This window comes from Chaetodon trifascialis, chromosome 5 (genome assembly GCF_039877785.1).
Source record: "Chaetodon trifascialis isolate fChaTrf1 chromosome 5, fChaTrf1.hap1, whole genome shotgun sequence".
Taxonomy (NCBI): domain Eukaryota; kingdom Metazoa; phylum Chordata; class Actinopteri; order Chaetodontiformes; family Chaetodontidae; genus Chaetodon; species Chaetodon trifascialis.
In genome coordinates, this window is record NC_092060.1 from 17,098,652 (window position 1) to 17,118,891 (window position 20,240).

The 20,240-nt window shown below is 45.0% G+C and overlaps 1 protein-coding gene across 50 annotated transcripts in view; it reads left to right on the forward strand.

The window, feature by feature from the left end:
• The window catches only part of LOC139331585 (protocadherin gamma-C5-like), a 296,020-nt gene extending 276,217 nt beyond the window's left edge, over window positions 1-19,803 (forward strand). For 20 of the 50 annotated variants that reach the window (XM_070963151.1, XM_070963153.1, XM_070963146.1 and 17 more), the window contains exons 2-5: window positions 11,879-11,937; window positions 13,003-13,056; window positions 15,301-15,398; window positions 17,057-19,803. In XM_070963151.1, coding sequence (XP_070819252.1) covers window positions 11,879-11,937; window positions 13,003-13,056; window positions 15,301-15,398; window positions 17,057-17,340 — 495 coding nt within the window. In that variant the 3' untranslated portion in view covers window positions 17,341-19,803. Of the gene's footprint in view, window positions 1-61; window positions 2,822-3,975; window positions 6,739-11,878; window positions 11,938-13,002; window positions 13,057-15,300; window positions 15,399-17,056 lie in introns of those variants that run through there. The other 30 variants (XM_070963174.1, XM_070963176.1, XM_070963170.1 and 27 more) reach the window with 9 other exon arrangements.
• The last annotated feature ends 437 nt before the right edge of the window (window positions 19,804-20,240 follow it).

Sequence of the window (20,240 nt, forward strand, 5' to 3'; positions counted from 1 at the left end):
GTAAAGCCTGTAAATGTTAGTCACACCCTCCTGGTGGTGTGTCACTTGCTCTGTCTTTAACGATGCTGCTCAGGTCTCCTTTCATTGGGTGTGAGAGAGGATGCTGCGCACCAATAGCATTCAGAACTGTACAAAGAGATCTACTCCCTCCCCCATGCAGCTTCAGCACCAAAACCACAATGCTCGCAGTGGGAGGAGAGTAGGTAAATGGTTCATACTCGGAGTATATAAGATTATATTTTAGTTTTATTTTTGACCATGAACAGGTCTCTTTTTAACGGAATATCTCACGCACTCGGGATATGGATTTTGACTTTATGTTCTCTGTTCTCGTGGATTGGAAATGATGTATTTTGCTGAATCGCAGATGACAAAGAGAATGGGATACCGAGACTGGAGATGGCAGGCGCTTTGGTGGCATCATTTCTTTCTCTTGTGGAGTACAATAGACGGACAGACGCGTTACAGCATTCCGGAGGAACTAAAACAAGGATCTGTGGTTGGAAATGTAGCCAAAGATCTGGGTTTGGGACTGTCTGAGATTTTTGAACGCAAATTGCGAGTCGCCTCTGAGGCTGGTAAGCAGTATTTCAGCGTGGATGCGGGGAAGGGCGAGCTGGTGGTGAATGACAGAATAGACAGAGAGGCTTTATGTGGACAAAGCGCCAGCTGTGTGCTACCTCTGCAAGTGGTTATTGAGGACCCGCTACAGTTACACCGAATTGAGGTTGAAATAAGAGATATTAATGACAATTCTCCAAGTTTCCTTTCAAATGAATTATCTTTAAAAATAGTCGAATTGGCATTAGTGGGCACCCGCTTTCCTTTGGAGAGCGCAGCGGACCCCGACGTTGGAACGAATTCATTAAAATCATATACTCTTAGCAAAAACGACTGTTGTTCCCTTAAAATAAAAGAAATGGAGGGCGGTAAGACCGTTCCGGAGCTTGTTTTAGAAAAACCTCTGGATCGAGAGAGAAAAGCTGTTCACAAAATATTACTAACAGCATTGGACGGTGGGAATCCAGTCAGATCCGGAACCTCACAGATAACCATAAATGTGCTTGACATCAATGATAATTTTCCGGTGTTTGAAAAAAACGTTTACAAAGTGTCCCTGGGTGAAAAAAGTCTCAAGGGAGCTGTTGTTATCAAGCCCAAAGCAACCGATGCAGATGAAGGTTTAAATGGTGAAGTTGAATTCTCATTTGGCTCTCGGACACCAGATTCTGTATTGTCAGTCTTCGATATTAACCCTTTAACAGGTGAAATCACTCTGAAAGGAGAGTTAGACTATGAAACTACAAAGACATATGACGTTGATGTGACTGCAAAAGATAAAGGCAGTCCAGAAATGGAGGGCCACTGTCGCGTGCAGATTGATATTACTGATTTCAATGATAACGTGCCGGAAATTGTTCTCACTTCTCAGCCAAAGCCTGTACGCGAAGACGCACCAAGTGGCACCGTAGTAGCTTTGATCAGTGCGCGAGACCTTGACTCGGGTGATAACGGTAACGTAACGTTACACCTCACCAAAGGCTCTCCCTTCAATTTGAAACCATCATTTTCTAATAATTACGCACTCGTTACCCGTGGTGCTTTAGACCGAGAGCGTTTCTCTGAGTATAATATTGAGATAACAGCCACTGACTCAGGCTCTCCTCCTCTGTCCAGTAAGAAAATTATACCTGTCAGCATCACTGATGTGAATGACAACCCTCCTGTATTCACTCAGTCCTCCTATAATGTATATTTGAAAGAGAATGGAGTACCAGGATCGATACTGTACTCAGTATCAGCATCTGACCTGGATTTTGGTGAAAACGCCAAAATCTCTTACTCCATACTGGACTCTAAAGTGCAGGACGTTTCTGTCTCATCTTATGTTTACATTAACTCAGATAACGGCAGCATCTACAGCATGCACTCGTTTGACTATGAGAAACTCAAGGTGTTTCAGATTCAGGTTCAGGCAAAGGACCAGGGCTCTCCGTCTCTCAGCAGCAACGCCACTGTCCATGTTTTCATCCTGGACCAGAACGACAACGCCCCCGCTGTTATTTACCCCTCCTCCGCTGCCCTGGGCTCCCTCTCTCATCAGAGGATGCCCCGCTCCGCCAAAGCGGGTCACCTGGTCACTAAGGTGACGGCCGTGGACGCTGACTCGGGCCATAACGCCTGGATCTCCTACAAAGTGGCGGAGGCCACAGACGCCTCTCTGTTCACTGTCAATCTGTACACAGGGGAGGTGAGGACTAAACGCGCTGTGTCCGAGCAGGACGACTCCTCTCAGAGGCTGCTGATAGAGGTCAGGGACGACGGGGAGCCGGTCCAGTCCGCCACCGTCACGGTGTCCATCCTGCTGGAGGACGGCCTCCATGAGCCCATCTTAGACCTCCGACAGAAAGCGGCCGAGCCCAGCAAGAAAACTGAGAGAATGACTCTTTATTTGATTGTGTCTCTGGCCTCGGTGTCCGTGCTGTCTCTGGTGACTTTTCTCATCTTAGCGGTCAAATGCGTGAGGAGCAGCAGAAGCAGCGGTAGTTGCTGCATGACACGGACCGATTTTGATGATTACAAGAACCCCAACAGAAACCTGCAGATTCAGCTCAACACTGACGGACCTATAAAGTACGTGGAGGTCCTGGGAGGAGACATGTTGTCTCAGAGTCAGTCCTTCAGGTCGTGCATGTCTCCCATGTCAGAGTACAGTGATTTCACTTTGATCAAACCCAGCAGCACCACAGACTTTAAGGAGGTGATCAGTGTCCTGGATGCGTCTTTGCCCGACAGCACCTGGACCTTTGAGAGCCAGCAGGTGAGCTGAAAACCGTAGGCCATTGTGTGTATGTGGGCTGAACAGAATTCTCCTTATTCTGTTTTTCGTCCTTCTTAATAGGTGTTCGATAGCAAAGTTCGATCTTTCTATCTGTATTTCTCTGCTTGTCTGTGGGTGAACATAGTGTGTCCCGATTCTCTGTAATAGAAACCAGTTCGCACAAACTGCGTATAAGATGAAGTTTTTATGGCTAACATGGGGTCCTCACAGAGTGGGTTGTAATTTCTGTTTATGAGATACTGTACGTGACAAAGCACAGTTTTGGTAATATATTTCAATTACCTTCGCTACCAATCAGTTTTTTGGTATACACATACATATTTTTTATTAAAAGTAATAGTTCATAATAGCATAATTTGATGTGTTATTTCACTGAATGATTATGTATCTTGGCTTACACATAGTGTCAGTTTCATGATGTATCTCAAAATGTTCATCTTCAGTTTAAATGCTGAGTTTAAAAAGAGATTAGGGTTTTTTTTAAGATTGACCAATTTATACGTTCTTTTGTATCGTTTGCAACAATAATACTTTATTATTGCTTTTTCTTATAAAACAAAATAATTTTGCTCTTTGAGTTAGGCTTCAAAATGTCTGCTGCGTGACATTTCTATTGCTTTCATTAACTCTGAAATATTTTGTGGAAGTGTTAACTTTATTACGAAGCCCCGTTTACATTCTTTTGATGTGGATTTTGGGAAAGGGAAAAAACAGTTTTGGAAAGCATGCCCCCCTGCGGATACAAATAGCATTGCTATAAATAACAGCTGCTTGATACACTGACCACGAGGAGTTCACAATGAGAGCACATGGATTTTTCAATGAATCTTATTCTGTAAGATAAAATCTTTTTTTCCCACTTGTATTATGGGAGATTGCATTTGCACAGTCGTGACATGTCCCTGCTTCTGTTATCCCGCTTTCATTGTCCTTTCAGTCCTTTAAAATGAAAATAAGGCTGATCCTTGCCTGTCAGTGGAAGTGGAGTCACTGAAAAGTTTTCACTGTGTGTGTGTGTGTGTGTGTGTGTGTGTGTGTGTGTGTGTGTGTGTGTGTGTGTGTGTGTGTGTGTGTGTGTGTGTGTGTGTGTGTGTGTGTGTGTGTGTGTGTGAGTTGTGTGACAGAGCTGGTCCAGCCCTGTCTTCCAATGAGAGGAAGGCCCTCTGTGGCCTCTCCCCGCCCACGAGGGGAGTGAGGCGGAGGAGACAGAGCAGAGAGTTCCACTGGAGGCTGAAAAAAGTTTGATTTTCGTCCGCGTTTTCTCTTAAAAGACGGCCGTCATGATCACATCAAAACTTCCCATCGATCTATTTTTAAAACGGAAATGTTTACCATCAAGCCTGGCAGCCTCGTTTTAACACTACTATGGATACATTACGGTGAAAGAAGAAGGTAAAAACTTCCCCCTTCTCCGATCCTCGGAGCGCAGCACAATGGACTCCAGACAGAGGAAGCGCTCCGGAGGAGGGAGGCTGTGGAAGCTCTGTTTTTATCTGGCTTGCCTCTCCTGTGCCTCCGCTCAGCTCAGCTATTCTGTATCAGAGGAACTAAGCCCGGGTTCTGTCGTTGGGAATATCGCTAAAGATTTGAGTCTCACTGCTGGGGGGATTGTTCAGAGGAGGTTGCGGGTGGTCTCGGAATCCACAACGCAGTATTTTGAGGTAAAGCAGGCGACCGGGGATTTGGTAATTAAACAAAAAATTGACAGAGAGCAAATGTGCGAAATAAGTTCAGCATGTTCGCTACACCTTCAAGTCCTTCTGGAGAATCCTTTAGACATTCATCGAGTCGTGGTGGACATTCTGGATGTGAATGACAACGCGCCGCAGTTTTCAACCAGCAACATTTCCTTGGAGATATCAGAAGCGGCCGCGCCGGGAACAAGGTTCCGTTTGGAGAGCGCGCACGACCCAGACGTGGGGACCAACTCGTTACGCACTTATCATCTCGCAGCAAATGACTTCTTTGTTTTGAATGTGGAAAGTAAAAGTGACGGCAGCAAGTTTCCAGAGCTAGTGGTGGATAAAGCTTTGGACAAGGAGGCGCAGGCCTCGTTTCGCCTGTTGCTCACTGCTGTAGATGGGGGTCAGCCGGAGAAATCTGGCTCGACACTCCTGCTCATTAAAGTCCTGGATGTAAATGACAACGCGCCCGTCTTTGACGAGCCGGTTAAGAGAGTTAGGCTATTAGAAAATGTTGCACGGGGCACTTTAGTAACGAAATTAAACGCGACTGACGCGGATTCGGGTAACAACGGGGACATATCCTTCTTATTTAGTAAATACACACCGGAACGCGTTCTGAACCTTTTCAGCGTGGATTCTAAGAGCGGGGAGATCCGTGTGAAGGGTGATGTGGATTATGAGAAAGCCACTGCATACCATATCACAGTGCAGGCCAGAGATGGTGGCTCCCCCGCCATGGAGGGCTCCTGTAACGTCATAGTGGACATCATTGATGTGAATGACAACGCACCAGAAGTGACACTGACGTCACTGACCAGTTCTATCAGAGAGGACTCAGCACCAGAGACTGTGGTAGCACTCATAAGTGCACGAGATCTGGACTCCGGTGAGAATGGCAAGGTTACATTAACTGTTCAACAAGGTTTGCCATTCAAACTTAATTCAGCTTTTGGCATGCATTACAGCGTCACTACTGCTGGAAACCTGGACCGTGAGACTGTCCCAGAGTACACAGTGGTCATCAAGGCCACTGATGCTGGATCCCCTCCCCTTTCATCACAAACCACCTTTGTGGTGAAGCTCTCTGATGTAAATGACAATGCCCCCACCTTCTCTCAGCCTTCATACTCTGTGGACATCCCAGAGAACAATGCCCCCAGTGCCCCCATCGCTGCTGTTTCAGCCACTGATCCAGACCTTGGTGACAATGCTCGCGTATCCTACTCAATCCTTCCCAGCATGGTCCAGGGCTCACCCATCTCTTCTTATGTCTACATTAACCCAGAGAGCGGTCACATCTACAGCATGCGCTCTCTGGATCACGAACAGCTTAACGCTTTCCGTATTGAGGTGCAGGCCCGGGATGCAGGCGTGCCCCCACGGACAGCCAACGTCACTGTGCATGTGTTTGTGGTGGATGTGAATGACAATGCACCAGTGGTTGTACACCCCTCCTACCCAAAAGACAAAAGGTTACAGCTCTCTGTGCCTCCATCTGCCGGCCCAGGGCACCTCATAAATAAACTTGTAGGGGTGGATGCAGACAGTGGGCACAATGCGTGGTTGTTTTACTCCATTGCCCACGGACCAAATACTGGCATGTTTCGTATCGGGGCACACACCGGTGAGCTCCGCACGGCCCGCAAGTGGGCAGAGGAGGAAGTGGGCTCGACTTATGACATCGTGGTCATCATTCAGGACAATGGTGACCCGCCAAAGTCCAGTTCTGTGAACATTACAGTAACAGTGGATGAGAAGGGCATGGCCAACGATGCACCAGCAAGTCCTCCCCACACACCCTTCTACCACCGCACTGGGATGTCAGACATCACCCTGTACCTCATCATCTCTTTAGCTTGTGTGTCAGCTGTGTCCTTCATCACCTTTGTCGTCCTCATGGTACGCTGCCTCAGGCACCGTGGCCCAGATTTTGGAGGCTCTGACTGCTGCTGCTACGGTCACCACAGGCCCAGCCGCTACCATCAGAGGCCCAGCAAGGACCTGCACCTGCAGCTCAATACTGACGGACCTATACGCTATATGGAGGTTGTGGGAGGCCCCCAGGAGCCACACACACGCACCTACAGGCCCTGCTACTCCACCATATCCAGCAGGAGTGACTTTGTATTTATGAAGACACCCATGCTGAGCCACAACAACACACTCAACATGACACTCAGCAGGAAGCACCTTATGAACTCAGCCATGGAGGTGAGGGATTAAATGGGAATGCAAACATGGCATTGATAAGATATGCCATGGTAAGATAAGACCAATACAGGTGTTTCAGTATCTATAGCTGGGTCTGAGAAATGTTTCAACACTTTGTTTTCATATTTAATGTACATCTACACAGTGAATGGGTTGAAACTGTACTCATGACAGTAGAGTGCTAACCTAGATTCCCTCAGTCACGTAGCTCTGCAGTATTTTAGCTGAAACTCTGCTTGTTTTAGCAGGAGGATCCCTCTCTCTGTGCGGTGAAAAAGCTCTTTGAGCATTGTTGTCCTACTAGACAGGTTTGAGCTTAATATTTAATCTGACCCCAGGCAAGGAAATGTGGTAACTATCTCTGACTTCCAGTAAATAGACTGGCAGAGAGGATCTGTTTCTAATGGATGAGAAAGATGCAGATAGAGAGAAAGTCAGGCAGAATGAAGGTAGCTGAAGCTAGTAGAAGAAATGGAAAAGGAAGGGGAAAGGGGGAAGCATAAGTGCTCCGAACAGATGGAGAGGAGGAGACAAACAGATGAAAATAGGTCCTGCAGTGTTGGCTCAGTGAAATGGTTGGGAGACAGAGGGGAATAGGATGACAGAGGGAGAGAAGGGGGGTGAAGGAGAGGAAAAGGCCAAGGAAAGAAAATGGTAAGAGGGGTGGGGAGGAAAGAGTCAAAGAATAAAGCAGTAGCTGAAAAACAGGAATTCATGGGGTCAGTGGCCTGACCCCTGACTTCCTGTTGTCCTCTGAACTTTTGGTTATTGGTTCCAGGACTCAGCATCACACGACTGAGGCTGTTCTCACTGTGTCAGTTCTGTACAGACAGTTTAAATTTCCATTCTTAGATCCTTGGTCAGACATGCCACAGTTTGTGTTTTTCATGTCTCCAGAATGGGGTGTAAGGAAAACCAACCATAGAATAATCACATGCATGAGACACGCACAACCCATTTAGTGTTCTGAGGCAATGGGAGAGTTGTCAGGGACAGAAAATGGCTGGCACTGCTGTCATCGATGCAGGGGAATTGAAAAAAGAAAAAGAAAGAATGAGATTTCCTCATTCTCTACACCTCAAGTCCAATCATTGTGTCTGTTTAATATCCATAAGATTCTCTGGCTTCTGTATTACAAAGTCTCTCTTTGCTGAATTAGGTTGTCCCTGAGGTCAGCATGCAGGGTACCATCTGTCCCCCTGCTCTGGTGACACGTGTGCAATGAGGACAACAGAGGAAAAGAGATAGAGGGATGGACAAAGGGAAAGGAAGGGCGGCTTTACGCACGTGTGCCACAGCGACAGACTGCACAGGCTACAATGGCTTTAGAGTAGCAGCCACCACTGTGGGTGTTTATATGCTTGCGTGTGACATTGTACATACAAAGCATCAGGCACAAGGAGCCTGCACTAGTGTGTAATTTTAGCAGGACCCTGGGGGCTTAGGGCAATGATTGCCAGTCACTCTATTCATTTGAGTGTGCTGTTTTGACTCACTTTATTTAACCAAGTGCTAACACGGAAAGTTTTGGGGAAAAAATGATATTGAAAGTTTATTTTTCCGTGAAATACTGACAACTAAATTGAAAGGTTTATTTGCTTCAAAGTGGCTTGCAGCATGTAAAAAAGATGTGATGTTAAAAGATGAATATTTCCATGATGAAGGGAGCCTTCCAGGCTGCCTGCTGTGTAATCCTGATGTCACTTCTCTCTTCCATTTTTGCAGTTATTCCCATCTCTACACTTGTACAAGCAGATATTTAAAGCAGGATAGGAATATTCCCATGACTATGTGTTCGTTTTTCTCTTTGAGTCAGTGGGAGTTCGTGGTTTTGCACGTGCCTTAAGTTAGGCCGAGTGTTTTGGAAATATCTTTTTAATGAATGATAAAGCCACACATACAACAAACCGGCTCATGCAGTTCAGGAAAAGTGTCCTCAGGGGTTTTGTCAGTTGAGTCATGATGTTTGCTTAAGGGAGAGGAATATTAAAATCAAGCACCACACATTGTGCTTTGTGTCAGTGCTCAGCTCTTTGCTTAGAGTGATTAGATAGTGGAATGGATGCCACATTTTAGTGATTATACGTCCTTTTGTTCTATGTTTTTCTACTGGCCTAATCATTGCTTAGCACTGAAGAACATATCTTGGTGAGGAAATGAATGTATGCCTGTGTGCTGAAGGTTTTATAGTGTGTGTGTGTGTGTGTGTGTGTGTGTGTGTGTGTGTGTGTGTGTGTGTGTGTGTGTGTGTGTGTGTGTGTGTGTGTGTGTGTGTGTGTGTGTGTGTGTGTGTGTGTGTGTGTGTGTGTGTGTGTGTGTGTGTGTGTGTGTGTGTGTGTGTGTGTGCTGAAGGTTATCAGAGCAGCAGAACAGATACGACTTCCTCTTTTCAGACAGATGACCAGCTGCGGTCCAGCCGCAGTTCTTTTTACACCAACACTATTTGCGTGTGTTAGGAAACTGAATCTTCCACAAAGAGCACCAGAAGGACCTGTGTGTGCGCAGGAAGTGGTTGCATGTGTTGTGTTTTTTTACACCCATGCCAGAGCGAGAGAAAAGGATGAGATTGCGTTGATTTTCCTTTGTACACCTGCATAAATATCACGATAGAGAAGTGATTAAGGAGTAAACCTCATATTTTAGAAAAGCTCACATTCACATGCTCTCAAACATGCTGGATGAAGTACAGATGTGTCCAGTTTATGCCCTCTGATGAATCCAGTGCTCGCATAACAAATATCCGTCTCATGCCTTAAAATGATAGAACTTCTACTGACAGACATTGTGTTGTGGTAGCTAAGGAACTCAGTCAGGTTATAGCTCAACAATGAGCCCTCAAAGCTCCTTGGTTCAACTTACAGATGTAAGGGAAGCTGACTGACAGTGTTTAAAGCTTCCATGCTGGTATGAAAGTCTTTCAGTTGGATGAGAATTCAGGCCCACAGAACTGTAATCCCTTCATGACTCTTCCTGAATAGTCCATTTGACCTTCTCTCTCTAGCTCCTGGCATTAAATTTAACTTGACTCTGGAAAAGAAAAAAAAAAAAAGAAAGTTGTGCTTTTTCAAATATTCATCTCATCTGTCTGAAGGGATCGACTCACTTCAGAGACTAAGTACTCAAAAAAATAAATACATAAATAAAAATAAAACTAGCACATCTAAAGATGCTCCAATAATTGGAGCTAAAGTCAATTTGATTTTTATTCCTGCCTGCATGCCATTAAACTTGGCTTGGGTTTGTCTTCCCTGGCAACTGTTGTTGTGTAAACCCTCTCAGCTTGTGGATTCAGCAACTCTTAAGAGTTTGTGATTCAGTTGAATGAAAGGACGAAGTCCCTCAGTTTGACCTTCTTCCTGAACAGAGGAGGGTTGTATTCTTATAGATATTACCTGTCTGATGCAGGCTGACAGTGTACTAGCATGCCGGCATTGACTGTCACCCCTTATTCCACATGGCTGCAGTGGGATCTGACCTTGGACATGACGAGCGTGTGTCTGTGTGTGTTGTGTGGTGAGAACGAGTCACACAGCTGGAATGCTGGGCCTCTCGGTGGATGTTTGCCTCCACTCAGCGCGGATCTTTTTCTCTCCCTACCAAAGCTCAGACAGACTCACATGCCCACGCACATATCCTCGTCTCGAGTCCATTTTTAGATAAACATGGATGAAGCTCTGCTCTGAAGGAGGATCCTCATCCCTTATGGTTTTATGTTGAAATAATAATAATAATTTGTTAGTTCTGCCAGTGTTTCGTCGATGACACTGACAGATATTTTCAGTCAATGTGTTACAGAGTTCAGTAATTGTGCTGTATTATTGAACAAACACCATTTGCCATACAGCTCCATCACTGTTAACTCCATCCATGTTCTCATTCACACTCCCCCTCATGCTTTGCTTTGTGTCCTTCATAGGTCCATAGTAGAGCAGGCAATCCACCGCAGTCCTCTCTGTTCCTTGCCTATTTTAGTTACTGTTGATATCCCTCTCAACCTCTTTTCGTGGCATGACAGTCACTTGTTTTGTCTGCATGGATACTGAACACTATTCCATTTTTTCTTTGCAATAAGTCACCGGTGCATTTGTTCCTTATTTGCCTGTATTCTAATAGAGGCTCCAGTCTTGATAAGCACCAGTTTATCCTGCAGTACTGTTCTGTTTGTGTAGGTATGTTTTTAGGGATTTTCTCTTTCTGTTTTCACTCCCGCTTGCTTGCTTCTTTCCGTCATTCCCTCGGGTAGAACAGCTCTTTTAATAATGCAGCACATCATCCTGCTGGCCTCTCTCTCCGGGGAGCTCTTGTGTCGATTAGGCGGCAGAATCTGGAGCCAGGCCAAGAGGTCTATTCACTGCATCACTGCACAACAAGAGAGCCTGAGAGAGAGGGAAAGAGCTCGGGAGATGGAAAAGACATGGTGGCATGGCCAGTGAGGTAGAGATGGACAAGAGCGCAATGGGCTTGAAGACACTGATAGAGTAGCAGGGACACGTAGAGATGAGAGAGGCTTTTATCACTGCTGAGCCGCCACCGTAGATTTATCTCCATGACATTTCGGTATCAAAATAACATCTTGCAAGGACTCTTTCCTTTGCAGTCACAGATATAGGTCGTGTCATGGTATTGTTTTTGCCAGATCAGTAAAATACTGTATTTTGGACTGATCTTTGTTTGTGTGGCCATTCAGACGTGTTTGATCTTCTGGCTGCATTGCTGCATTTTCAGGGCTTATTACACTGTTTTATAGCTGATTCAGCTCAATTACGTGATCATGTAGTTCCCTCTCTTTGATATTATCTACCCTTTGTTTTTGGTTTTGAGTCCCATTTTATAAGCAAAGCTCCAGTTTGTTTATTTATGCGTGTGCGTGTGTGTGTGCTCCTCTGCAGCATTTTATGCTCCACAGCTTTGGGAACAACATGGACGCCTGAGCATACAGATATTTGCTGCCATCTGTAACAGTTGAGCCTCACTGGAAAACTGAAAAGGCTTTCTAAATCACAGACAGACACACAGACATACACCGTCACACACACACAAATGTGTCAGCCACAAAGCAACATCCCTTTAACACACAAATGTCTCCCTGTTGGTGCAATGAAACATACAATTCATGTTGCATCTTCTGTTCTCTTCACAGCAAAAGCCCCCCAACAATGACTGGCGCTTCACACAGGGACAGAGACCCGGACCTAGCGGGTGAGTAAACTGAGACACACACACACATACTCAGATGAAATGTGCAGTATTGTGAAGGACGTGTCATTGTGCTACACAGGGCGAGCTTATGGTAAAGACAGAGGGAGTGGTGAAGGATGAGGAATAAAAAAAGAGGTGGATGGTGGATAGTGAGGGCTGTAACCATAAGAACCGGCTGCCTGCAGAGTCCTGATTGTAACAAACTCATTACATCGAAGTCACAATGCAATTTCTGACTTTGAATTACATTGCGGTGATGATGTAATGGTTGCATTTGACTATGTGAATCTGCTCAGTGAATGTAGTCTGTTGATTTACACTCCTGACTGAGCATCTCTGCCTGCTTCCAGGCTGCTTTATAAAATGGCTGCCGCAGCTTCCACTCCCCCTCCCCCTCCTGTTCCTCTCCTCTCTGCGCTCTCTGAGCCTGTGCGCCATCACTCAGTACTACTGATGAGGGACGGTGACCAGAGCTAGTGGGGGGATGGGACAGTGTATTCGCTCTCTCTTCATTTTCTGCCATCTGTGAAGTCGCACTGACTGGTTACTTGAAATGACATTTTTTTTAAACAGGTGACACCCCCATTAAATGACATTAGATGAGTGCGTTTCTGTTTCAGTTGTGTGTTTCAGTTGTGCTGATGGTCGATGATTGCTATTTGCCCATATCGTGTGGGCCAAAATGGAGCCTGTGTAGTAACAGTTTTCACAACAATGATTGCACAACACATTTTATGAGTCAAGGCTTCTCCCTGAAACAGACCAGCTGGGGCACAACGCTCTGTTGAGCCAAAAAATGTTAGGGACACATAAACACACGTCACCATCGTTATAGAATACCACTGCGTGTTTGGAACGTATTGCACATAATTCATGTTAGTGGTGGAGAAAAAGACAACTACCCCCCCATCTCTGGTATTTTAAATGGATATGACTGTCTCCACATATTTTCCACGAAGATCTAGAGCACAATATCACAGCGTTTTCCTTTTCCTTACACTAACTCCAGCTTTCAGACAGACACACAATGGTGCTTTCAGACTGTATAACTTGTTGTGTTTTTAGCCCCCACATGCCATACGGTACACACATACGATGGACGCCGAAGAGTGGGACAAGGTACCAATTTAGACGTAGACACTATATAGTCGCTCTCCGTCCTTAGCAGCTGATCAGTGCTCAGTTTGTCCACTCAGTGTTTGGTGCAAGAGGGACCTGATCACAAATCAGCTGATAAGGGCAGAGAGTGGCTAAAAACTCTTAGGTAGTGCACTGCAGTCGAGTGCTGTGCTGTGTGTAGATGTATCTAACCCATAGCTTCTGTTAATCTCCCTAAAAGTTTGATGGGGTGTGTTGATCGATGTGCATATAGGCCACAATGCTTGCTGTGGCGTAGAAAGGATTGTGACACTTTTGAGTTTGCGTGCAGTGTTTTGTAGATTTGTTCTGCCTTGTTTTGTGTGCTATATTATATCATTATAGTCTGAGAGCTCGTTGTCTCTCCTGGAAGACTGGCTTACCATACAGTGTTGCCTTTGATGTATGTCTGTGATAGTTGGAGCTCAACATCACCACATGTGGCTTTTTCTTGTGATTTATCCACTGAACTACAACAAGAAAGAGACAATGCAGACAGCTGTCTCATGATTGATGTCTGTAACGCCTGAAGTGAAATAAACAGCCCCACATTAAACTCCTGTGGTCAACCTGCAGATGAGACAGATGCCAGCATGTCACTGGCTGAGTGGGCGTTGGTTAAGGTTTCAAGTGAATGTCTCGAGAGCCATCCTTTGAGACAAAACATGTCATCTCAGATTGGAGGGGAAAATGATAGCCCTCTCTGGCCAACCAAGGACATCCCTCTGGACCACAGTTGACAATCTTGCCCACAGGAAGTGATAATCCTGACCACCGGATGTGTTTAACACAACCTCCAGGATGCGATAAGCACAGAGATGCTAATTTAGCACAAATGAAGCATTCCCTTTATCTTAAGTGGTGCAAAGAGGCACAAAATGGCTGCCCTAGCTTCACAGACAGAGCTCATACTCAGCCTGTTTCTCATTGGCTGCCTGGCACAGGACATACGTGTTTCTCTCCCTCAGTCTCTCTCTGGCACTGAACTGAAAACCACTTCAGAGTTTTGGCAGCGAGATCTGGCAACCTGCTCTTAAACAAATCTCTGTTTTTATTCCTTTTTCACTTTTTCCCTGTTGTGTCCTTTACTTTCTCTGAAGTCCACGGCGCCGACCAATTTGTCCAGTAGTTTTGTTTGTTTGTTAGTTAGTTCTAAATAGAATAGCATACAGATTTGCTTTCCTGATTCCTTACTGCAGCCGATATTTGTCAGAAAGTAAGACCTGAAACCTCTGTGTCTCTTTAATCCCTGATGTGTCATTTATTGAGTTGTGCACTTCACAAGAATCTTTGACCTATGTTCTTGAGGACTAATGATGATCTACTAAATGCCCTCAGGTGGTTTGTTATTACCCAAAACAATCAAATAAGTAATGTATTGCACACAGTTAGTGTTTTTGCTCTGGAACTACTCTCAAAGCTGCATCCATAAAGGTTTTTGTGACTTCTGCTGGGCTTCTAATGAAGTGAAGTGGCATTACTAGCTTTTGTTCTGATGTAGAGTACCAGGAGCATGAAGATAACATACTGTAGTGCTGTTAAAAATCCAAAAATGGAGGTTTATTAGCACTTGGGGAACAGCAGCAGAGCTGGGATTAAAGCATTATAACCTAGTTGTCAGTTGGAGAGCTTGTGTTGGTGTGTCCCAAGTGTGGGAATGGAAATAAGTAGGTGAGCATAATAGATCGCAGGTCTGCTTTCTCCTGCGTTACCCCACATGCAAATTGCCGACTTAAAGTAAACAAGCCTTTGAAGGTGAAGTTTGCCCAGATGGAAATGTTCAGTGCTCACTGGGCGCTGCATGTGTGACTATGCAGACAGCTATTTCCTTTAAAGGTGGGATCATTAAATATTTAATCAGATTTACCAGACGGCACAGTTCTCATGGTCATACCGGAGAGTGTGAACGCTGTACAACGTTTACTGTGTGAATGTGCGAACACGCTTGCTACTGTGTGTCTGTGTGCAGACACAGTTTGTATGTGCCTTAACAAGAGTGTGTCTAAGAGTGCAAGTTTGTTTGCGACACACCCTGTTTTGTAAACCGTACATCCTCCTTGTGATCTCTGCTGAGGTCTCCTCAGGCTGTGTACTTTGCCATCAGCTGCTTTGCCTTGACATCATACCCACCAACCGTCACACCAGTGAGCTAAAGACACACACATACACACTGGAGAGGACGAACCACCAGTTATTTACAGTTTTCTTTTCTCGTTTTCGCCACAGGGCAACTGGAGGACCTGAGGTTGCCATGGGAACTGGCCCCTGGCCCCAACCCCCAACTGAGGCTGAGCAGCTCCAAGCGCTGATGGCTGCAGCTAACGGTGAGTCCAATACCTCCCCATCTTCCTCCTCCCTTCTATCAGGCCATCTTCTTTTCCAAATGAATGACTTCCTCTTCATATGCTTAGCGAGGGTGCGTGGGCAGGGTTGGTTTATTTAGGCTCCTGTTTGGTTGGAGGGCAACCAGCCAGACTGGCTCATTGATGAAGCTCTCTGTGTCCACATTGATGTTTCCATGTGGTGGTTCAGTGCTAATAAAGCCTCAGATGAAATCGAGACAGTGGACATAACGACCTGCAGTTCCACAGATACAGTTGAAGTGTTGAATTGAACAACATGACATATGACACAAATGCATGTTTCCAGTGTACACACTAATCACATGCATTGTGTTTTATCATAAGCAGAAGGCCATAGAGCTACAACACTGTTATGTAATATACAACCTGCGGGCTCCTACATAACCAAAGATTCCCGTATTCCACAACATATCCATTGCCCTATTTCTCTGTCCCTGCAGTGCCTAAACAGCACTGATGGGGCACACACAGTGATTCATCTTTGGGCTGATATCGTGGAAGCCTTAGTAATTACCTGGAAAAACACGCAGAAAACTGACCCTGAAAGCAGGCTGAGCAACACAAAACATGGTGACAGTCAAACACAAAATACACAGAAGTGATGCAGGGACAAACTCAAAAAGATTTATTGCCTCATAGACTCAAGTCATTGTTTCCACTGTTATTTTAACCACTGACACATCACAACTCCCTCCCTCTCCACACACACACACCCTTCCCCCCTCTTGGACACTGCGCCGGACGTGGTGAAATTTTTCCATCAGAGTGAACACAGAGTGAGAAAAGGCTCTGTCTGGGGCTTAGCGGTAACCTGCATGTCAGCACAAAGTCAGATTGAAGGAACAGTTGCTGTCATCAGGAAGGAAAGAACAATCAGTGCACTTGATAAATACTGAAGGTCGGCGCTCCTCTACACTTAATGTCACTGTGTTGATAAGTACAGCGCAGGAGCCATCAATTAATAAAGCACTGTGAGAGAGCAGAGAGATTTTTTAAAAATTTTGCTTTCAGTCTCTGCATTGGCTCTTTGGAAACCAGCGCAGTTAGCATGACAGTTTTCTCGTGCTCATGCGTGTTTATATAGGCTGAGAGGAACTACAGGATGGGGGAGGGAGCGTTTGTGTCTCTGGCTCTGCAATGCAGGGGCTGTGGGAGAATTATGAGCTGAGCAGCTACGTCATGCGCGCACACTCACTCTGGGCAGGCGTGATACAAAACCAGAAACACAGAGGAGTATACTGTGGAGACGGTTTCATCATTCCTGCTATACAAAAAAAAAAAAAAAAACATCTGCACACAATCATCCATTTTATAATGCCTCCTCTGCCTCTTTAGTTCGTATTTTTCATACTTGAGCCCTTTTAAGTTAAGCTTACTGCAACCTCATGTTTTGCCTGAGCATTTGTTTGTGTTTAAATTCAATCTAATGTTGACTCAGAGGTTTCCTTCAGTCAAGAATCCCTTACAGATGCATTCAGAGTATTTTTTTTTTCATTTCATTGCTTTAATATAACACTGTCAAACTAAAACTTTCAAATTCTTGCCATCTAACAAGTTTCATCCCTCTCTCCTCTCCCTCCTCACCCCTTCTTCCCCCACTCTGTCTCTCTTCCCCCCAGAAGTGAGCGAGGCTACGGCCACCCTGGGACCCGGCACCATGGGCCTCAGCACCCGCTACAGCCCCCAGTTCACCCTGCAGCACGTGCCCGACTATCGCCAGAACGTCTACATCCCTGGCAGCACGGCTACCCTCACCTCCAACCCCCAGCAGCAACAGGCCACGGCCCAGCAGGCCACCCAGCAGGCGCTGCCCCCGCCCCAGGCCTCGGCCCAGCCCGAGCCCCCTAAGGCAGCCCAGACCCCTGCCTCCAAGAAGAAGTCCACCAAGAAGGAGAAGAAGTAGAGTCGGATGGAGAGAGGTGGAGGAAGGATAAAGCCGGCCTGATCTGATGACAAATTCAACCCCCCGTACCCTCCCCATTAGGTATCTTACTGCTCTGCTGTCACTCATGTTAGCCACGGTCTAAATAATGACAGCAAATCACTTTTGACCATGTGGACGATGTTGATGGTTCTTCGGAAGAGCGTCTTGAAGAATCTGAATGTGCTGAAGGCTGTTACTGGTGTCGATAACTCGTGTTGTGCTAAAGGTCGAATACTGCTCACATAATCTTTGTCGTGGATCATTTTGGCAGGGTATGGGGGGTTATAACAATTTTTAATGTTTGTTTTTTCTTTTGGCAAAATCAAATGAACTTGGACAAAGAGATTCAGAGTAAGGAACCTTGCTGGGATGACAAGGCTATACGCAGTGATGTATTCAGAGATGAAAATTGTTAGTGTCTTTCATGTTGGACTTATTGTGCTCTTTCCCTAAGGTGGAAAGTCAGCTATTGTAAAGTACGCTAGTTGCCATCCATTAGATTCCTATATAGGGTCAGCCTTGCAGGGTCTTAAAGCACAAGTCCTGTGGATATAAGGCTGTTGTTTGACAGGTATTACAAACTCTTCTGCATGCTCTTTAAGGTTACAACCACATATACTAGTTTAGAGTCGCAAACTATGCATTGCAAAAGCAAAGTGGAGGACATCCTCAATCTGTTATCCTCCCTCCAATCGCAGGTCAATATAATGCACATGTAGCATTTACTTGACACAAAAATGAAAATTACTTTTGTAATCATAGTTTAAAAAAAAAAAAAAAAAAGATTGAAATCTTCTGATATTTTTATGACCTGAGCATGCACCCAGAGGAAGGGCTGGCAGAGGGTGGGGTGGCATGGCGTTGTGTCATGTAGTCGCGAGCCGTGCTGTCCATGCAGGTGGTGTAGCAGCAGGGACTGGCTTCTTGTTTAACAGCTCCAGATGGGCACGAACAGGTCATGCTGCCCTGCACCCTCTACCCTCCCCTCTTCACACCCAGCTTGTGTTCTCCCCTCACTCACTACCCCACATTGAGAGCCAAACAAAGAGAAATGCACTGTTCGTATACTGATGAGATGATGTAGGGGTAGTAATCACTTTGGTCTTTAGGGAAACACGTAGGTGTGGTAAACTTAAGTGCTTAGGAGTTTCTAGACACTTTGCAAGCCGCTAGAGTATTTTCCCCTCACTATCCTGAAGTGCTGAAGAAACTTCTTGATGTGGCACAGTAACATGTTTTTCTTTGGGAGATAACGATTCAATAGCATAGAGGAACTGTTTGTATAAGATATGAAGTCTTTACTTTGCCGTCCATCTGTCTGTCAGGCCTCTTGGCCAGATACAACTGCATGAGAAAAGGCAGCTTGCAGGCTGGGTCAGGGGGAGTGAAGGGGGTGTGGTGAGGCATACACAGACTGAGATGGCACCATTACATCGACCAGGGGGGTGGGGGAAACAACCTTGGCTCTACCCACTGAATGTACAGAGGAACCACTGTTGACCTGCCCACCCCTTAAACTTTCTCTAATGCACTGACCCAGGTAGAGGTCAACAGAGCCAAGCGCAGCTGTCCCTGTCGGTGAGGAGATACCACTTGAGAGCCCTTTGAAATATCCCTCCGCCATTGAAATCAATGGGAAACCTTAGTCTACCACTCACCTCTTCCCTCCACTCCCTGGTCCTGTGAGGCTCTTCTCCCACTGTAAATAAACACAAGTCCTGTCGATGGTATGAGCCAGTTGTTTGTAAAGTAGGGACCACGTCCAACATTTTCAAAATAAAAGTCCCTCTCCACAAGGCGTGGCTTACTACTGGAATGTGTTGCATTTTGTTTTTCAAGAAAAATAAGAAAACCACAGTATGAAAAAAAAAAACAACAAAACAATAATGAATAAAAATTTGAGATGTTCTTCAACAGTTTGTGTTGCAATGTAGTAACTAAGCACCATGGAAGCCAACTAACTCTTCAGTGTAAATAAATGAATTAAAGATAACTTTAGATAAGTAAACAAAGTGACACACGTAGACTAGTTAACTTGTGATATGTGTTGCGCATATTTTTGTGTTCATTTTCTCTCTACTATCTTTTATCACCCTGTAAAGAAACAAAACAAAAAAATATGGAAATGTTTCTATCCTTCTGTAACCTCTTAATGTTCTTTTGCGGTGATTTTATCTTGTGCATTTGTGAAAGAATGCCTCTCATTCTCTTTCTGTCCATATGAACAAATGATTATAAATATTATATATGTGTAAGTCCGTCCGCTGCTGAATTAATACTACTCTATCCTGCTGTATTATCTTTCTTATCAAATGCTTAGCCCCCACGCTATACCCCTGTGTTACTCTCTTATTTTTATGCTAATATTTATATTGCTGTTTTATTTTCTCTTGAACACGGACATTTCAAATAAAAAAGATTCTGAAATCATTTAAAAAAAAATATTGTGTGTGTGGTTTGTTTTGCACTAGTAACATTTTCATTGAGACTAGTTTGAGTTAGTTAGTTCATTCATTCAGACTCTTGTGAAAATCATTTAATGGTGTAAGATGCAGTGTGTTGCATAAAAAAACTTGCTTGCGGCTTTTTGTCTGCGTGACCCACATTCAGCAGGTCTGCAGCACTCCTGCTGCTGAAGCTTCACTGTATCCCTGGTCCATTTCAAGTGCTCTTTGTGGCAGAAAAAAGGGGCATAAAAAGAAAACAAAACATGAGGCTGCAAAATATTATTTCCAGTGATGATCAGTTCAAAATCCACACAGACTTAGTACCCTTTTAATTACTATTCCCTCATCACATGATAAATGAGAATATTGAATTGGGGCACTTTATTGCTCTGCTGATACAATGATTCACAACTAAAGCCACCAAATCTACTG